At 44.2% G+C, this 16,080-nt stretch overlaps 1 protein-coding gene across 1 annotated transcript in view; it reads left to right on the top strand.

Annotated features, from left to right (window-relative positions):
* Positions 1-16,080, top strand: part of SAMSN1 (SAM domain, SH3 domain and nuclear localization signals 1) — a 165,971-nt gene that overhangs the window by 22,601 nt on the left and 127,290 nt on the right. The window contains exon 3 of the mRNA XM_073617053.1: positions 14,297-14,343. Within this exon, the coding sequence (XP_073473154.1) occupies positions 14,297-14,343 (47 nt within the window). The remainder of the gene's footprint in view (positions 1-14,296; positions 14,344-16,080) is intronic.

Genomic DNA, 16,080 nt, shown 5'->3' with positions numbered 1-16,080 from the left:
GTATAGCTGCGGAAACATTACAGATAAACGGGAACTGTGAGTAATCAAATGTAAAATAAAGAAATCTTTATTAAGCCATGTCCTCACAGTTCATTGTAATTACACAATGAATCGATACACTGCACTGCAAATGACTCTGAGCACTCATCAGGGCTAGATGTGACTACAGTATATGTAAAATATTCTGCTAAGGAACAATTGGCATGTTTTGTTAATGATGTTCTTTTTCTATTGCTTTAGACATATTTATATCATTTTGTCAGAATAAAGAGTCCCTGTGTTGACATACAACACTGCAAGATGAAAATATCTGTTAATAATGTACAACACCTTACAATAATAATGTAAGGTGTTGTACTTTAAAGTGATACCTGTGAAGTGGATCTTCATCCCCCAATCAAAACTCTCTCCTCTGCTCCGATACACCAGTATTGCTTTATTTATTTATTTTTTCTTTAATTTACCCTTCATTTTTTATGAAAAGTGCTCGGTCTGGCCCCCTAATACATGGCACTCGCCCAGGCGAATGACATGCACTTTGTCTCCTGGGATATACATGTCACATATGCCAGGAGGCATAGTCTTTCATTCACAAAGGGGAAGGGGATTAGCCTAGCGTCACTGTCATCAGGAGGCCTGCTGGCTGAGCTAAAAAAGCCGGTAGCCTCCCAATGATGTCATACAAAACATGGTGGTGCAGAACCTGATCAGTGGCAGCAGAGAAGAGGCTCTCAGCAGGACAACACTGGATCTGTTGGGTGGGTCAGTATCTGAACTGTGCAATATACACCATCCAGCAAGCAGGTGTTAAAAAATGGGGGATTGGTGAGAGTGAAGATCCACTTTAAGTACATATACAGTATCTCACAAAAGAGAGTACACACCTCACATTTTTTGTAAATATTTTATTATATCTTTTCATGTGAAAACACTGAAAAAATGACACTTTGCTACAATGTAAAGTAGTGAGTGTACAGCTTGTATAACAGTGTAAATTTGCTGTCCCCTCAAAATAACCCAACACACAGCCATTAATGTCTAAACTGCTGGCAACAAAAGTGAGTACACCCCTAAGTGAAAATGTCCAAATTGGGCCCAAAGTGTCAATATTTTGTGTGGCCACCATTATTTTCCAGCACTGCCTTAACCTTCTTGGGCATGGAGTTCACCAGAGCTTCACAGGTTGCCACTGGAGTCCTCTTCCACTCCTCCATGACGACATCATAGAGCTGGTGGATGTTAGAGACCTCACGCTCCTTCACCTTCTATTTAAGGATGCCCCACAGATGCTCAATAGGATTTAGGTCTAGAGACATGCTTGGCCAGTCCATTACCTTTACCCTCAGCTTCTTTAGCAAGGCAGTGGTTGTCTTGGAAGTGTGTTTGGGGTCGTTATCATGTTGGAATACTGCCCTGCGGCCCAGTCTCTGAAGGGAGGGGATCAATGAACTATAGCTCCCAGTGCCGGCAGCACTCATGCAGCCCCAGACCATGACACTCCCGTCACCATGCTTGACTGTAGGCAAGACACACTTGTCTTTGTACTCCTCACCTGGTTGCCGCCACACACGCTTGACACCATCTGAACCAAATACGTTTATCTTGGTCTCATCAGACCAAAGGATACAGTACTCCAGTACAATACAGTAATCCATGTCCTTATTCTGCTTGTCTTCAGCAAACTATTTGCAGGCTTTCTTGTGCATCATCTTTAGAAGAGGCTTCCTTCAGGGACGACAGCCATGCAGAGCAATTTGATGCAGTGTGCGGCGTATGGTCTGAGCACTGACAGGCTGAAACCCCACCCCTTCAACCTCTGCAGAAATGCTGGCAGCACTCATACGTCTATTTCCCAAAGACAACCTCTGGATATGATGCTTAGCATGTGCACTCAACTTCTTCGGTCAACCATGGCAAGGCCTGTTCTGAGTTGAACCTCTCCTGATAAACCTGCTAAACTCAGAGTCTTGGCAATCTTCTTACAGCCTAGGCCATCTTTCTGTAGAGCAACAATTTCTTTTTTTCAGATCCTCACAGAGTTCTTTGCCATGAGGTGCCATGTTGAACTTCCAGTGACCAGTATGAGAACGTGAGAGATATAACACCAAATTTAACACACCTGCTCCCCATTCACATCTGAGACCTTGTAACACTAACGAGCCACATGATGACGGGGAGGGAAAATGGCTAATTGGGCCCAATTTCGACATTTTCACTTAGGGGTGTACTCACTTTTGTTGCCAGCGGTTTAGACATTAATGGCTGTGTGTTGAGTTATTTTGAGGGGACAGCAAATTTACACTGTTATACAAGCTGTACACTCTCTACTTTGCATTGTAGCAAAGTGTCATTTCTTCAGTGTTGTCACAGGAAAAGATATAATAAAATATTTACAAAAATGTGAGGAGTGTACTCACTTTTTGAGATACTGTATAATTTACTTGAATGACAGTTGCTTTTAGTCTCCATTGAAATAGTGTGACAGAGGTATCACCATGTAGGGAGGTGCAGTGTAGTGCGGTGGCAGTAAACACACAGAGTCCAGCTGCAGAGAACAGAACTTGTAATAAAGCAGAATAAAGTGTAATAAAGTGGGACGGCTGCCAACCGAGAACACTCACAGCATATAACAACGATGTGTAGTGAAGCAGGTCTCAGATGTGCCAACAGCGTCTGTCTTGAAAAGCGGAATGTGGCCTGGCCAGTCTGTACCCAAATGAGAAGGTTTCCAGGAAGGATAGTATGCCCCTGTCCTTTCCATACTCATCTGGAACCTCTCCCTGCTGCTAATCACTGTCCCTGTCAGGCAGGTGACTTATCCCTACGGTACCCAAAGGCGAAATGTGCGCCAAGCCTGGGAGCCAGGGTCCTAAATAGACTCTGCCTGACCCAAGCAGGCCACCAAAGTCACATAGGGTGACAGCATCTAACTGGATAGATCCCCTGGTGACCCAGGAAACCATGGAGGAACCATATTCCTCTTGACTTTCTCTCCCCTGCAATGCCGCTTCGGCGCCACTTGCAGTGGAGAAGCAGACTGCACCTGCCTACAATCAGGTCAAGAATTGACAAGGTCAAAGTAAAGGTGCAAGTGTCACCAGAACAAGAACAAGAAGTTTAGGATTTTACTAGGACAAATAATGAGTAGGTGCAGGTGTTACCAGGACAAGAAATGACAAGGTACAGGTGTCACCAGGATAAGAAATGATAAGGTGGAGGTTTTATTAGGATAAGAAATGTGTGACAACACAGGAGCACAACTGGGAGGCAGGAACAAAGGGTTGATACCCTATAACAGGTCTGCATAACAAGTGTCTGCATAAGGACCTTTATGGCAGAATCACTAGGTATGTTTTCATTGAAAGCTACAGATATAGGAATATTAAAAATGACTCTTGAATTTATCTTAACATGTTAAAGCTTGTATAAGGTTTTAGTGATTAGGTTTACATTTACATTAAAGTATCTTTCTATGTGACTTTTATAGTTTTGCATTTTCAGTCTTTTATGTGTTTGTTATTGTAGTAATTGTAGAGATTTGTAAAATCGCCACTAGACACAGGACAAACTACTTCAGTGACTTATGCAGCAGCCTAATTGTCAAAATAATATAACAGTCCACATATTAAGACTAGGAGTATTGTTTTCAATGAGTCAGACAACCCATAGACTTGCATTGTGAGTAGGAGTAGTAAGGCACAACCATGGTATAGCACTGCAAAGTATGAAGCAGAGCCTGAGTATATAATGAATAAATATGGCTTCTCCCATGTAATTTGGACCTTCCATGTATGGTACTGTATAGCAAAAACCTTTGAAAAGAACACACATACCTTTTAAATTCACTTCTACTTTTCTAATGATTGTGACAAATTAAAAAAATATGTACTAGCTGTTTTGTTCTGTTATATTTGTTCATGCTGTGGAAGTACCCACAGGAATATGTTCCAGTTTTGGAGAAAGTCATGTTTGGGGTGATTCACTAAAATTAAGTAGTGTTGTTGGAATATCTCTTTACAAAGACACTGTCATCTGTGTAAAACAACCCAGCCACTTTATACTCGACTCTCCAGTACATGCCTGCTGCTGCTGCTTCTTCTGCCTGCCTGCTGCCATTGCAAAATACCAGGTGCTTTTGGGTATGACGGAGCATGTGGCATCCACCCACGGTGCAGTGCTTGGGCCAAATACCCTAAATACTGTCATATGACAGAGGAGTTGAGGTCATGATTCCCTCTGAGCTTTGGCAAGAGTTAACGCCCATTATTTTGAAGGTGTGATGGGGAAGCGCTAAGGAGATAGGTACAAAGCAGGGATGTGCAGTCAGGGGAGGCAGAGCCTCACCTGCCATGAACATAAAAAAATTAACAAAAAAAAAATAGTAATAAAAAAAAACAGTCGACTTCGATGGTCAATAAAAAAAAACAGTCAACTTCGAGGGTCATAGCTTGGCGACCAAATTTGGGGGGTAGGTAGCTGAAGTCCTACCCCACCATTGGTCAAAAATTGGGGCCCATACGACCTATAGTTCCAGAGATATGGGGCTCCTTGAGCAGCTTGTCAGAAGCTACATACAGAGTGGCCAGTTTAAAGCGGGAGCCCTGCAAAAAATTTTTTTTTAGATGTCAGCAGCTGCAAATACTGCAGCTTCTGACTTTTAAAATAAGGTCACTCACCTGTCCTGGGGTCCAGTGATGTCGGCACCCGAGACCGAACAGTCCCTCGATCCTCGGGTGCTTCCGCCGCCATTCTCAGTGAGGGAATCAGGAAGTGAAGCGTTGCGGCTTCACTTCCCGACTCCCTACTGCGCATGCGCGAGTCGCGCTGCGCTTTCTCAATGGTCCCCGCTATCTCCTGGGACCTGTGTCTTTCCCAGGAGACAGCGGGGGAGTGCGGGAGGGGGCGTGACTCCCGCGGGAGTCTATTCCCGGAAGTGGGTGCAGATACCTGTCTTAGACAGGTATCTGCACCCCCCTCCCCCCTGAAAGGTGCCAACTGTGACACCTGAGGGGGGGAGGAATCTGATGAGCGGAAGTTCCACTTTTGGGTGGAACTCCGCTTTAAATACAAGCTGGCACACTGTTTGCAGCAGACTGAGTTCACAGTGCCTCTCCTCACTTCTTGTCAGAGGCACTGAGTTCAATGGACAGCTTGGAGTCTTGGGCCAATGGTAAAGTACCATTAGCCCCAGCTGTCCAATAAAAATTTTGCAGTGGAGGAACGCCTCTCACTGCAGTGTAATAGAAGGGGGAATGTGTCTAAAAGGCAAATGCTCCCTTCCAGCCCAGCCCTCTTAACTACAAGGAAAAAACATGTGTTTATGGGTATAAGATTTACCCACAATCCCATGTTTTTCTCACACAGTTAAGAGGGAGAATGAGAATCTGCTGCTGCTGAAAAGGTAAAAGCTAAATCATATAATATTATGCTATATATTATAGGATAATAATTTATTATTTACCTATTTACTGTGAAATTAATGGTTGAAAGTTATAACTTTAAACTTCAGTAATAAGCCACCTGCTTGAGTACAAGTTTTGAAAATATAGTAAATTACCTTAAAAAAATATATAATAATATATTGTATATTATTTACTTATGGTAATTAACTACTTGCCACCCAGGCCAATTCTGAGACTTCTCTCCTACATGTAAAAATGATCATTTTTTTGCTGGAAAATTACTCAGAACCCCCAAACATTATATATAATGTTTTAGCAGACACTTTAGAGAATAAAATGGTGGTCATTGCAACTTTTTATGTTACACGGTATTTGTGCAGCAATGTTTTATACGCATTTTTTTTTTTAAAGAAACTGTTTCATGAGTAAATAGATACCTAACATGTCATGCTTTAAAATTGCACACACTCGTGGAATGGTGCCAAACTTCAGTACTTAAAAATCTCGATAGGCAACGCTTTACATTTTTTTACAGGTTACATGTTTAGGCTTACAGAGGAGGTCTAGTGCTAGAATTATTATTCTCACTCTAACGTTTGCAGTGTATGTAACCTGTGTGTATCTGGCTCTGATACCAGCCAGTGCCTCACTAGCCACTAACCTCACCGCACGTCCCTGGTACAAAGTGGTTGGGTAGGTGGTCTTTGCACAGACACTGTCTCCTTGCCCTGAATGAGCACAGAGTCTCTTTAAAGAAAAATAATCATAATTACATAAATATGATTTAAATAGTGATAATTAAATATATGGAAAATAAGGAAACTTCTGCCAGAAATATATTGGAATCATTCTCTAATACTGAATTTACTTTTTTTTTTTAATTTCTGTATCAAACACTGGTAAAACCAAATAGGTCATTGTTTATGTTTTATCTGTTCACTAGGAAAATGACCTAGCAGCAAGTCCTGTTTTCAACCTCACTCAACAGGATGTGGTATGTGGCAGCTCTATATAGAAATGCACGCATTGGTTTCGGTAGTATGAAACTAGAGCTTGTTTGTACTGTAGTTATGGTGAACATTTTAGTGAACCTCTGGCTTCACCCATTCTGGGGAAAACAGCAACATCACTTGACTGCTGCAGTGCTGCCCTCCAAGTATGCTTATACTCACCTTCCCTTTGCTCCCAGCCACTCCGTTTAGCTGCCAGGAGTGAAGAGAGGAGGCCCTGTCTAAGCTCTAAGTCACAAATGTATACCTGTGGAGGAATTAAAAATGTAGGTTTGTGGTCATGTCATAAAGAGTAGGTCAGGATCCGAACTTAAAATACTCTGCTCCTGTAAAAAACTAGAAGCTTTACCTTTTTTTGCTTTATTTTCCAGTCATGATGATGAGTGGAAACAAAGCATAAGACCTAGTGAAAAAAAATAAAACATTAAAGTCTAACTCCATACAAAACTTTGAAATAAGAAGGTGCAGGCGTCACCAAGACAAGAAATGACAAGGCACAGGTATCACCAGTATAAGACACGAGAAGGTGAAGGTGTCACCAGGGCAACAAATGAGTTGGTGCAGGTCTCACCAGGACAAGAAATGACAAGGTGCAGCTGTCACCAGCACAACAAATGAGGAGGGGCAGGTGAAATTAGGACAAGAAATGAGGCAATACAGGTGTCACTAGGATAAGATATGAGAAGATGCAGGTGTAATCAGGACAAGAACGGGAAGGTTCAGGTTTCACTAGGAAAATAAATGAAAATGTGCAGGTGTAACCAGGACAAGAAATGACATGTTGCAAGTGTCACCAGGACAAGAACAAGTTCAGGTGTCATTAGGACAAGAAAATGGCAAAAAATGACAAGGTGTAGGTGCCACTAGGACAAGAAAAAAGAATATGCAGGTGTCTTCAGGATGAGAAATGACAAGATGCAGTTGTCACCAGAACCAGAAATGACAAGATGCAGTTGTCACTGGGACAAGAAATGAGTAGGTGCAGATGTCACTAGAACAAGAAATGACAAGTTGCAGGTGTTACCAGGACAAGAACAAGAAGGTTCAGGTGCCACCAGGACAAGAAATTACAAGGTACAAGTGTCACAGGACAAGAAATGGGAAGGTGTAGGTGTCAGCAGGACAAGAAATGATAAGATGTAGGTGTCTTTGGGACAAGAAATAAAAAGGTGCAGTTGTCACCAGGACAAGAAATGAGCAAGTGCAGTTGTCACAAGGACAAGAAATGACAAGGTGCAGGTGTCACCAGGACAAAAATGACAAGGTACAGGTGTCATCAGGACAAGAATAGAGAAAGTGAGGGTGTCACTAGTTTACGAAATGACATAATGCAGGTACTCAATAGAAATATTTCCTTTTGGCTTTTGTCAATGCTGAGAGGAATATGGAGATTGCGATTGTGGACCGCCGTCTAAGTATACTAGCTGTCTGGCTGTCTCTGGCTTCATAAATCATAATAACTCTTTTTCTGCATACTTGTTCCAGGCCAGTGCCAGTGTATCAAAGCCATTGTAACAGAATGACAACCAGGAAGCAACAATTTCAGAAATAGAGGTCAGCACTGCAGCCTCCATATTTTTTGCCATAGTTTTAAAATGATGCCGTTGCATTGTCCATTTAGTGATCATGGCTTCTGATAGGTCAAAGCCTCAGTAAGGTATATTATTCTATCCATGTTCCTTTGCCCACCTTCCTCCTGCAGGGTAAACTCTGGTGTCAGATGGTGTTGGAGCTTTTGCGCTATATGATATCACTCCCACAGCTCCCCATTGTGACAATGCTTGGGCCTGGAAAATGTTTTTACCTCAGAGGAACCCTTGAAACAATTTCTAGGTCCCAAGGAACCCTTCCAAATACCAATTCATTGGCAGTCAGTGTGAAAATGCCCCCTTACATTGGAGGCTAGTGGGAAGAGTGCCTCCCTTACAGTTATGGTCAGAATGCCACCTAAAAAATTAATTGGTATCATGCAGTTGGCTCTGTCAAGTGGCATTGATCAATGAACTATGCAGGCACCATCATGTGGGAGTCAATCATCTATAGCTCAAGGAACCCCTCTAAACTCCTGTAGGACCCCTAGTGTTCCACAGAGTCCTGGCTACGGCCCCATACACACTATTACATTTTCTGCAGATTTTTGTCTTCAGATTTACCAAAACCATATAATAAGTCAAACCTATAGGCCGGGTTTACTCTGGTGCGACAAACGCTCCGACATTGGGAGCTCATGTCACATGACGTGTGAAAATCAATGTTTCCCTATGGGAGCAGTCTTAACTGGTCCGACACAAGTCAGTCCGACTTTGAAAATGCTCCCTGTACTACTTTGGTCCGACTTTGATCCTACTTCAGCCCATTGACTATCACTGAAGTCGGATCAAAGACGGATTGCCGTCTTGCATGATCCAACTTTGGCATGCGACTTGTGCTCTGATCATCTTGAGGGGGAACTCCACGCCAAATTTTAAATAAAAAAACGGCATGGGGGTCACCTGGAGCTGCCTAATAAATTAGTTTAAAAACCAGTCTAGTGTGTTTATTTTATTGACACTTTTTTCCCTCAGGTGAATGGGTAGGGGTATGATGTACCCCATACTCATTCACATAGGGCGGGGGCCGGGATTATTATTATTATTCAGGATTTATATAGCGCCAACAGTTTACGCAGGGCTTTACAATATAAAAGGGAGACAATACAATACTGCTCAGAAGAGCTTACAATCTAATAGGGTGGGGCAGGTGGTACAAAAGGTTGTAACTGTGAGGAATGAGCTGGTGGAAGTGGTAGGAGATTAGTTGGAGACGTGATAGGCTTTCCTGAAGAGATGAGTTTTCAGGGATTGCCTGAAGGTAGCAAGAGTAGGGGATAGCCGGATAGATGGAGGTAGCGAGTTCCAGAGGATGGGAGAGGCTCTGGAGAAATCCTGGAGACGAGCATGGGAGGAGGAGATGAGAGAGCTTGAAAGCAGGAGGTCTTGAGAAGAGTGGAGAGGTCGATTTGGGTGATATTTGGAGACAAGATTAGTGATGTAGCTTGGGGCAGAGTTGTGAATGGCTTTGTATGTTGTGGTTAGAATTTTGAATTTAATTCGCTGGGTGATTGGGAGCCAGTGTAGGGATTGAAGTAGAGGGTTGGCAGACACTGAGCGGTTGGTAAGGTGGATAAGTCTGGCAGCAGCCTTCATGATAGACTGAAGAGGGGATAGCCTATGGAGAGGTAGGCCAATGAGAAGGGGGCTGCAATAGTCAAGGCGAGAGATAACAAGGGAGTGAATGAGGAGCTTGGTGGTTTCATTTGTTAAAAAAGGGCGAATTTTAGAGATGTTACGGAGGTGAATTCTACAAACTTTTGACAGCGATTGGATTTGAGGCTGAAATGACAAGTCAGAGTCTAGAATTACACCTAGTACCCTGGCGTGAGGGGAGGGACTGATGGTTGCATTGTTGATTTTGATGGAAAAGTCATGGAGGGGGGCACGGGCGGGGGGGAATATTAATAGCTCAGTTTTAGAGAGATTTCGTTTAAGGAAGTGGTGCGATATCCATGCTGATATGTCAGTTAGTAAGTTAGTAATGCGAGAGGAGACTGAAGGAGTGAGGTGAGGAGTAGACAGATAGATTTGGGTGTCATCAGCGTATAAGTGGTATTGGAAGCCGTGGGCAGTTATTAAGTGACCAAGGGAGGAGGTGTAGATAGAGAAGAGAAGGGGTCCAAGAACCGAGCCTTGGGGGACCCCCACAGAAAGGGGCAATGGAGAGGAGGAGACAGAGTTGTAGGTGACACTGAAGGAGCGCTGTGATAAATAGCCAGAGAACCAGGATAGAGCAGAATCTCGGAGGCCAAGGGAATGTAGTTTATTGAGAAGGAGCGGGTGGTCAACAGTATCAAAGGCCACAGAGAGGTCAAGTAGTAGGAGTATGGAGTACTGGCTGTTGGTTTTAGCAGTTAGTAAATCGTTAGTGAGTTTTAGTAAGGTAGTTTCCGTGGAGTGCTGCGAGCGAAAGCCAGACTGTAAGGGGTCAAGAAGGTTATTTTCATTGAGGTAGGAGCTAAGGCGGTTGTAGACTAAGCGTTCTAGAAGTTTAGAGGTGAATGGGAGTAATGAGATGGGTCTTAAGTTGTTCAGGTCGTTAGGGTCCAGTGAGGGCTTTTTAAGAATGGGAGTGATCTGCGCATGTTTTAGAGGGGAGGGGAAAATGCCACTAGAAAGGGAGAGATTGAAGATGTGGGTGAGGGAGCATAGGATAGAAGAAGAGGGTGACCGTAGTAGTTGTGAGGGAACAGGATCCAAGGGACAATTGGTTAGGTGGGCATCCGAGAAAATTTTTGTAACCTCTTCCGTAGTAGCCAATTCAAAAGAGGAGAGTGTTGAATGTGCTGCTGGGCAAGGTATGATGGGTGGGGAAGACGTACGCACAGTGGAGATGTCCTCACGAATTGCATCGATCTTGTCTTTGAAGTGATTGGCAATCTCTTGGGCAGTGAGTGAGTTAGTGGGTAGAGGGGGTGGTGGACGAAGCAGAGAGTTAAAGGTTGAGAAGAGCCGACGGGGACTGGATGACAAGGAATTAATAAGAGAAACAAAGTAGGCTTGTTTGGCAGCATGGAGGCATGATCTGGGATCTGGGGGCTCCCTTATTAAAGGGAGCTCCTGGATTCCGATAAGCCCCCCGCCCGCACACCCCGACAACCAATGGCCAGGGTTGTCGGGAAGAGGCCCTTGTCCTCATCAACATGGGGACAAGGTGCTTTGGGTTGGGGGGGCTGCAGGGCGCCCCCCTGCCCCAAAGCACCCACCCCCCATGTTGAGGGCATGCGGCCTGGTACGGTTCAGGAGGGGGGGCGCTTGCTCGTCCCCACCCCCTTTCCTGACCGGCTGGACTGCTCGGATAAGGGTCTGGTATGGATTTTGGGGGGACCCCACGCCGTCTTTTTGGCATAGGGGGTTCCCCTTAAAATCCATACCAGCACGAGGGGCCTGGTATGCCCTTGGAGGGGGAACCTATGCCTGTTTTTTTATTTAAAATTTGGCGTGGAGTTTCCCCTCAAGATTTATACCAAACACAGTGCCTGGTATTGGCGGGGATCCAAGTCGGATCCCTGTTCATTGAAAGTTGGACGTATGTCGGCTTCAAGTCGCATGGCAAAGTCGGATCCAAAGTAGGATGGCTGTAGTGTCACACCAGTGTGAACCCGGCCTCCGAGTTTTAATTTGTATGCAATCAGGCAGGCCCTTGAACTACACGGTTATGGTAAATCTGAATACAAAAATCTGCAGAAAATCGAATGGTGTGTATGGGGTCTAAAGGCCCATACACAGGGTCAGAAAATCTGAAGATAAATTTCAGCCGATGAACGATCTGCCGATTTTCTGATCATTAGTATGCTGCTTTTGACAGCCAATTACAAATTTTCAGCAGACAAAAACTAGATGTGCAGATTTGAAATTTTTTGTCTGATGTGACAGCAACGTCCGATTTTCTTTTCATTAGTACGGTTTTCTGACAAAAAAAATCTGAAGAGCAAGACTAGGCATGCTCAGAAATGAAAGAACACATACAAAACAATTCAACACATTATGTCACTTCAGATGTTGAATTCTGTCGTCAGAAAATTTTTTGATGGTGAGTACCCTCTTCACTTTCGATTTGAGACTAGTATCAAAAAACAGCTGAAAATTCGTCCAATAATCTGACCATGTGTACAAGGCTTTAGATTGGCTGCATCAAGTGGGAAGTCAATCAGCTACAACTCAAGAAACACTTAATAACTTCTGTAGGAACCTAATGCCCCGTACACACGATAGGATTTTCCGACTAAAAATGTTCTATGGGAGCTTGTTGTTGGAAATTCCAACTGTGTGAAGGCTCCATCTGACATTTTCCATCGGAATTTCCATCACACAAAATTTGTGAGCTGGTCCTCAAATTTTTCGACAACAAAATCCGTCGTTGTAAATTCCGATCGTGTGTACACAATGCCGACGCACAAAGTTTCACGCATGCTCGGAATCAAGCAGAAGAGCCGCAGTGGCTATTGAACTTCATTTTTCTCGGCTCGTCGTACGTGTTGTACGTCACCGCGTTCTTGACGTTCGGAATTTCTGACCAAGTTTGTGTGACCGTGTGTATGCAAGACAAGTTTGAGCCAACATGTGTCGGAAAAAATCCTAGTTGACAATGGCTGTATCAAGTGGGGGTCAATCAGCTACAGCTCAAGGAACCCATAGCAGCCCCTGGATGATTCCTGGTGTTCCACAGAATCCTGGATAAGAACGGCTGCATCAAGTGGGAGGTCAATCAGCTACAGCTCAAGGAAGCCCTAGCAACCTCTTTAGGAACCTGAGTGTTCCACGGAATCCTGGTTGAAAATGGATACATTAAGTGGAAGGTCAATCCACTACAGCTCAAGGAACCCCTAGCAACCCCTGAAGGACCCCTAGTGTTCCTCAGAATCCTGGTTAAGAATGGTTGCATCAAATGGGAGGTCAATCAGCTACAGCTCAAGGAACCCCTAGCAACCTCTTTAGGAACCTGAGTATTCCATGGGATCCTGGTTGAGAATAGCTGCATTACAGGAAGAAGAACAAGGGTTGTGTAAGAGTGAGGAGATAGCAAAGGAGAGCAGACCATTGAGTATACCTTGCTGGAGGTGTGGGGATAGGGGGTAGCTATCAGCAGAAACTTTTACTTTGCCCTGAATTGGCGGTTGTGAGAATAAGATCTTGTTGCCTTCTATACTAGTAGCATGTGATAGCCATTAGTCACTTACGGTTAAGGCATCATGCAATTATGCAAAATAAATTGCTAATGCAAGTTTCTAGTGTAGCTTACATCATAAGGAGCCCTACTCTTAATGATTAATCACTAGAAAATTTAAATAGTATGATTGAGGTACTAAAAATTGCCCACACAGTCCTGAACTTACTGAGCAAAACCTGCAGCTGTCCTATCTCCCCTACCACAAGTAACAATGATAGGGATACAGATTTTTCTTGTTATTTAATATGCAGCATTAGCCTCCTGGTTGAGGTTTTGCATTTCATAGCTGGCTGCGCACATGTACAAGCCATCAAACTGCAAAGCGCTTTGAGACTTGGTTGCTAAGAAGTCACTGTATACATTTAAATGAACCTGACTCTGCACTTCACCTAGAGCTTTCCGCCTTTGTAAAGGTCTTGTATTTTACAATGATATTAGAAAGCTCAAGGACAAATCTAATAGATGCCTTGATTTTACAGAACAGCTTGAAAACACTACTTCTGAAAAGTGTAGTTATTGCCTGACAACAGAAAATTGAACTATTCTCCTGCACACATGCCACCTTCGGGCTCACTTTATTCGTTTATTTTTATTCTATAAGCTTATTGGGCAGACAAGCAACATGAGCTGACCTTGCACTCAGGAGCCTATTCAGGTTTATGGAGAATTCTGACCTTGTTGGTGTTTAAAGTTGAATTTTCAAGAAAACAGCCATGTAAGCCAGCTACATATACCTTAAAAATCACAAAATTTATTTTTATATACAGCTAGCATAATTACCTGACTCGAAATGCTATCCATTCTTCTGAAGTCTTTTGTACAGCAGTACAGAGAGAGATAGGGTCAACACAGTGAGAATGTCTAAACTCTGTTGCTTACAGGAGACATGCTTACCAGAGGGGAAAGCACGGAGATGACTTCATCAATGCACTGCTGCTTCATTGTCCAATCACAGACTGGGGGTGGGTTCTGGACCAGGCTGAATTGTTAAACTGCATTGTAGTCTGCAGAGAGGTCACAGACAGCCATTTCTTCTAAATTTATATTAGACTCTTTGTTTTTGTCTGTTTATTTATGCTGCATATAGCACTATTCTAATTAATTAATTATTTTATCTAAAAGGAGCTGTCTGATTTGGAAACTACCGATGCAAAAAAGAAAAGAAAAAGGTAAGTGTAAATACAGTCCTTGCACTCATGTTTCTAATAAATTGTGTTACAGCTGTACTATATTACTAGAAATTGTTGACCATGGGCGGATAATATACATAAAACCACAACCACAACCAACAAGCTATGTATTATTGTTAAAAAAATGTGTCAATTATTTTACAATGCTGTGTTCCTGTCATATTGTAACTTTTTTTTCATGCAGCTCTGATGAAAAAAGTGAGCTGTGGGGTTTATGCCTTAAATTTGAACTAAATAACATTATTCATGTGTAGCACCCCCTAGGTTGCTAGATGTTTACAGATAGGTTTTGTGGCTAGGTTAGGAAATCTTAAGCAGGCTTGGCAGGCAGCCAAGCCTGTATGGGTTGATCTGGGTTGGGAGTGACTCAGGCAAAGCTGGTGACTCACAGGCAACATCATTGAGACATCCCACCTCTTTCCAGAACATGCTGGAATCTTCTGGAAAAGAAGGAGGAGAGGAGAGGTGGAGCTGCCTGGAGTATTCTGAGGGGCCCTGACCACTCCCCAACCTGGATTTGCAGGGGGGAGGCTTCCTTAAATACTAAGGGTCAGCCCAGCTGGGGAGTTGTTCAGGCGGAAGCTGGAGATGGAGTGCTAGGCTGTTGTGGCCTTGGAGGAAGCTCCTCAGTTGGGGGGGGGGTTGACTTTAGTCCTGGGAAAAAAAGTGCAGGAACTCACCCAAGATTCCCACCCCACCTCTAAAATAAAAAAGTGTGTGTGTGTATTTATATATATATATATATATATATATATATATATATATATATATATACACACACACACAATGTCCTTAGGCCTCCTGTGTTGATTCTGCAAAGTGCTCACTCCTCAGTGCCCATAAAATGCATCCTGATCAGTGCCCATCAAATGCAGCCTTACCAGTGCCCATCAAATGCAGCTTTACCAGTGCCCATCAAATGCAGCTTTACCAGTGCCCATCAATGCGGCCTTACCAGTGCCCAGCCATGCGCCCTCACCAGTGCCCAGCAATGCAGCCTTAACAGTGCCCTGAAATGCAGCCCGATCAGTGCCCAGCAATGCGGCCTTACCAGTGCCCAGCAATGCGGCCTTACCAGTGCCCAGCAATGCAGCCTCACCAGTGCCCATCAGTGCAGCATGATCAATGTCCCCATCAGTGCAGCCTGATCAGTTTCCCCATCATTGCAGTCTTACCAGTGCCAACTGGGGTCAGTCCGCCCCGGGTGCCACACATTGGGGAGGGGGTGTCATCCCAGCATGTCCGTAATCCCCTCCATCGGTCCTCCTCCTTCACCAGCCACTGTAACAAGGTCCCACCTCCTATAATACACGCCGGCATTGTTCCGCCTATCACTGAACTCTAGGAGGCGGGACCTTGTTACAGGGGCCACTGGAGGAGGAGGAGGACTGAGGGAGGGTAGGATGAGCGCGCTGGGATGACACCCCTCCTCACCAATGTGTGACACCCCGAACAGACTGACCCCCGTTGGCATGGATGCCCTCCCTTCCTGCCCTCCCACACTGTCTGCCACAGCTCGCTGTCCTTCAGGATGCGGCTGCTAACAGGAACAATGTTCCTGCTGTGAAAAAAGTGCAGGAACGTCGTTCCCACAGGACTCAAGCCCTGGGCCTGGGCTCGAGTGTCAACAGGACCTTCTCACAACCCAAGGAAGTGTCCTGGTCAGGAGGCACGGGAGCAAGGAGAGGACAGCAGAAGAGCACTGCCAGGCAAATC

The sequence above is a fragment of the Aquarana catesbeiana genome, linkage group LG02 (assembly GCF_042186555.1).
Source record: "Aquarana catesbeiana isolate 2022-GZ linkage group LG02, ASM4218655v1, whole genome shotgun sequence".
Classification (NCBI taxonomy): Eukaryota; Metazoa; Chordata; class Amphibia; order Anura; family Ranidae; genus Aquarana; species Aquarana catesbeiana.
Note: the sequence above shows the minus strand (reverse complement) of the source record. Positions and strands in the feature narration are given on the sequence as shown.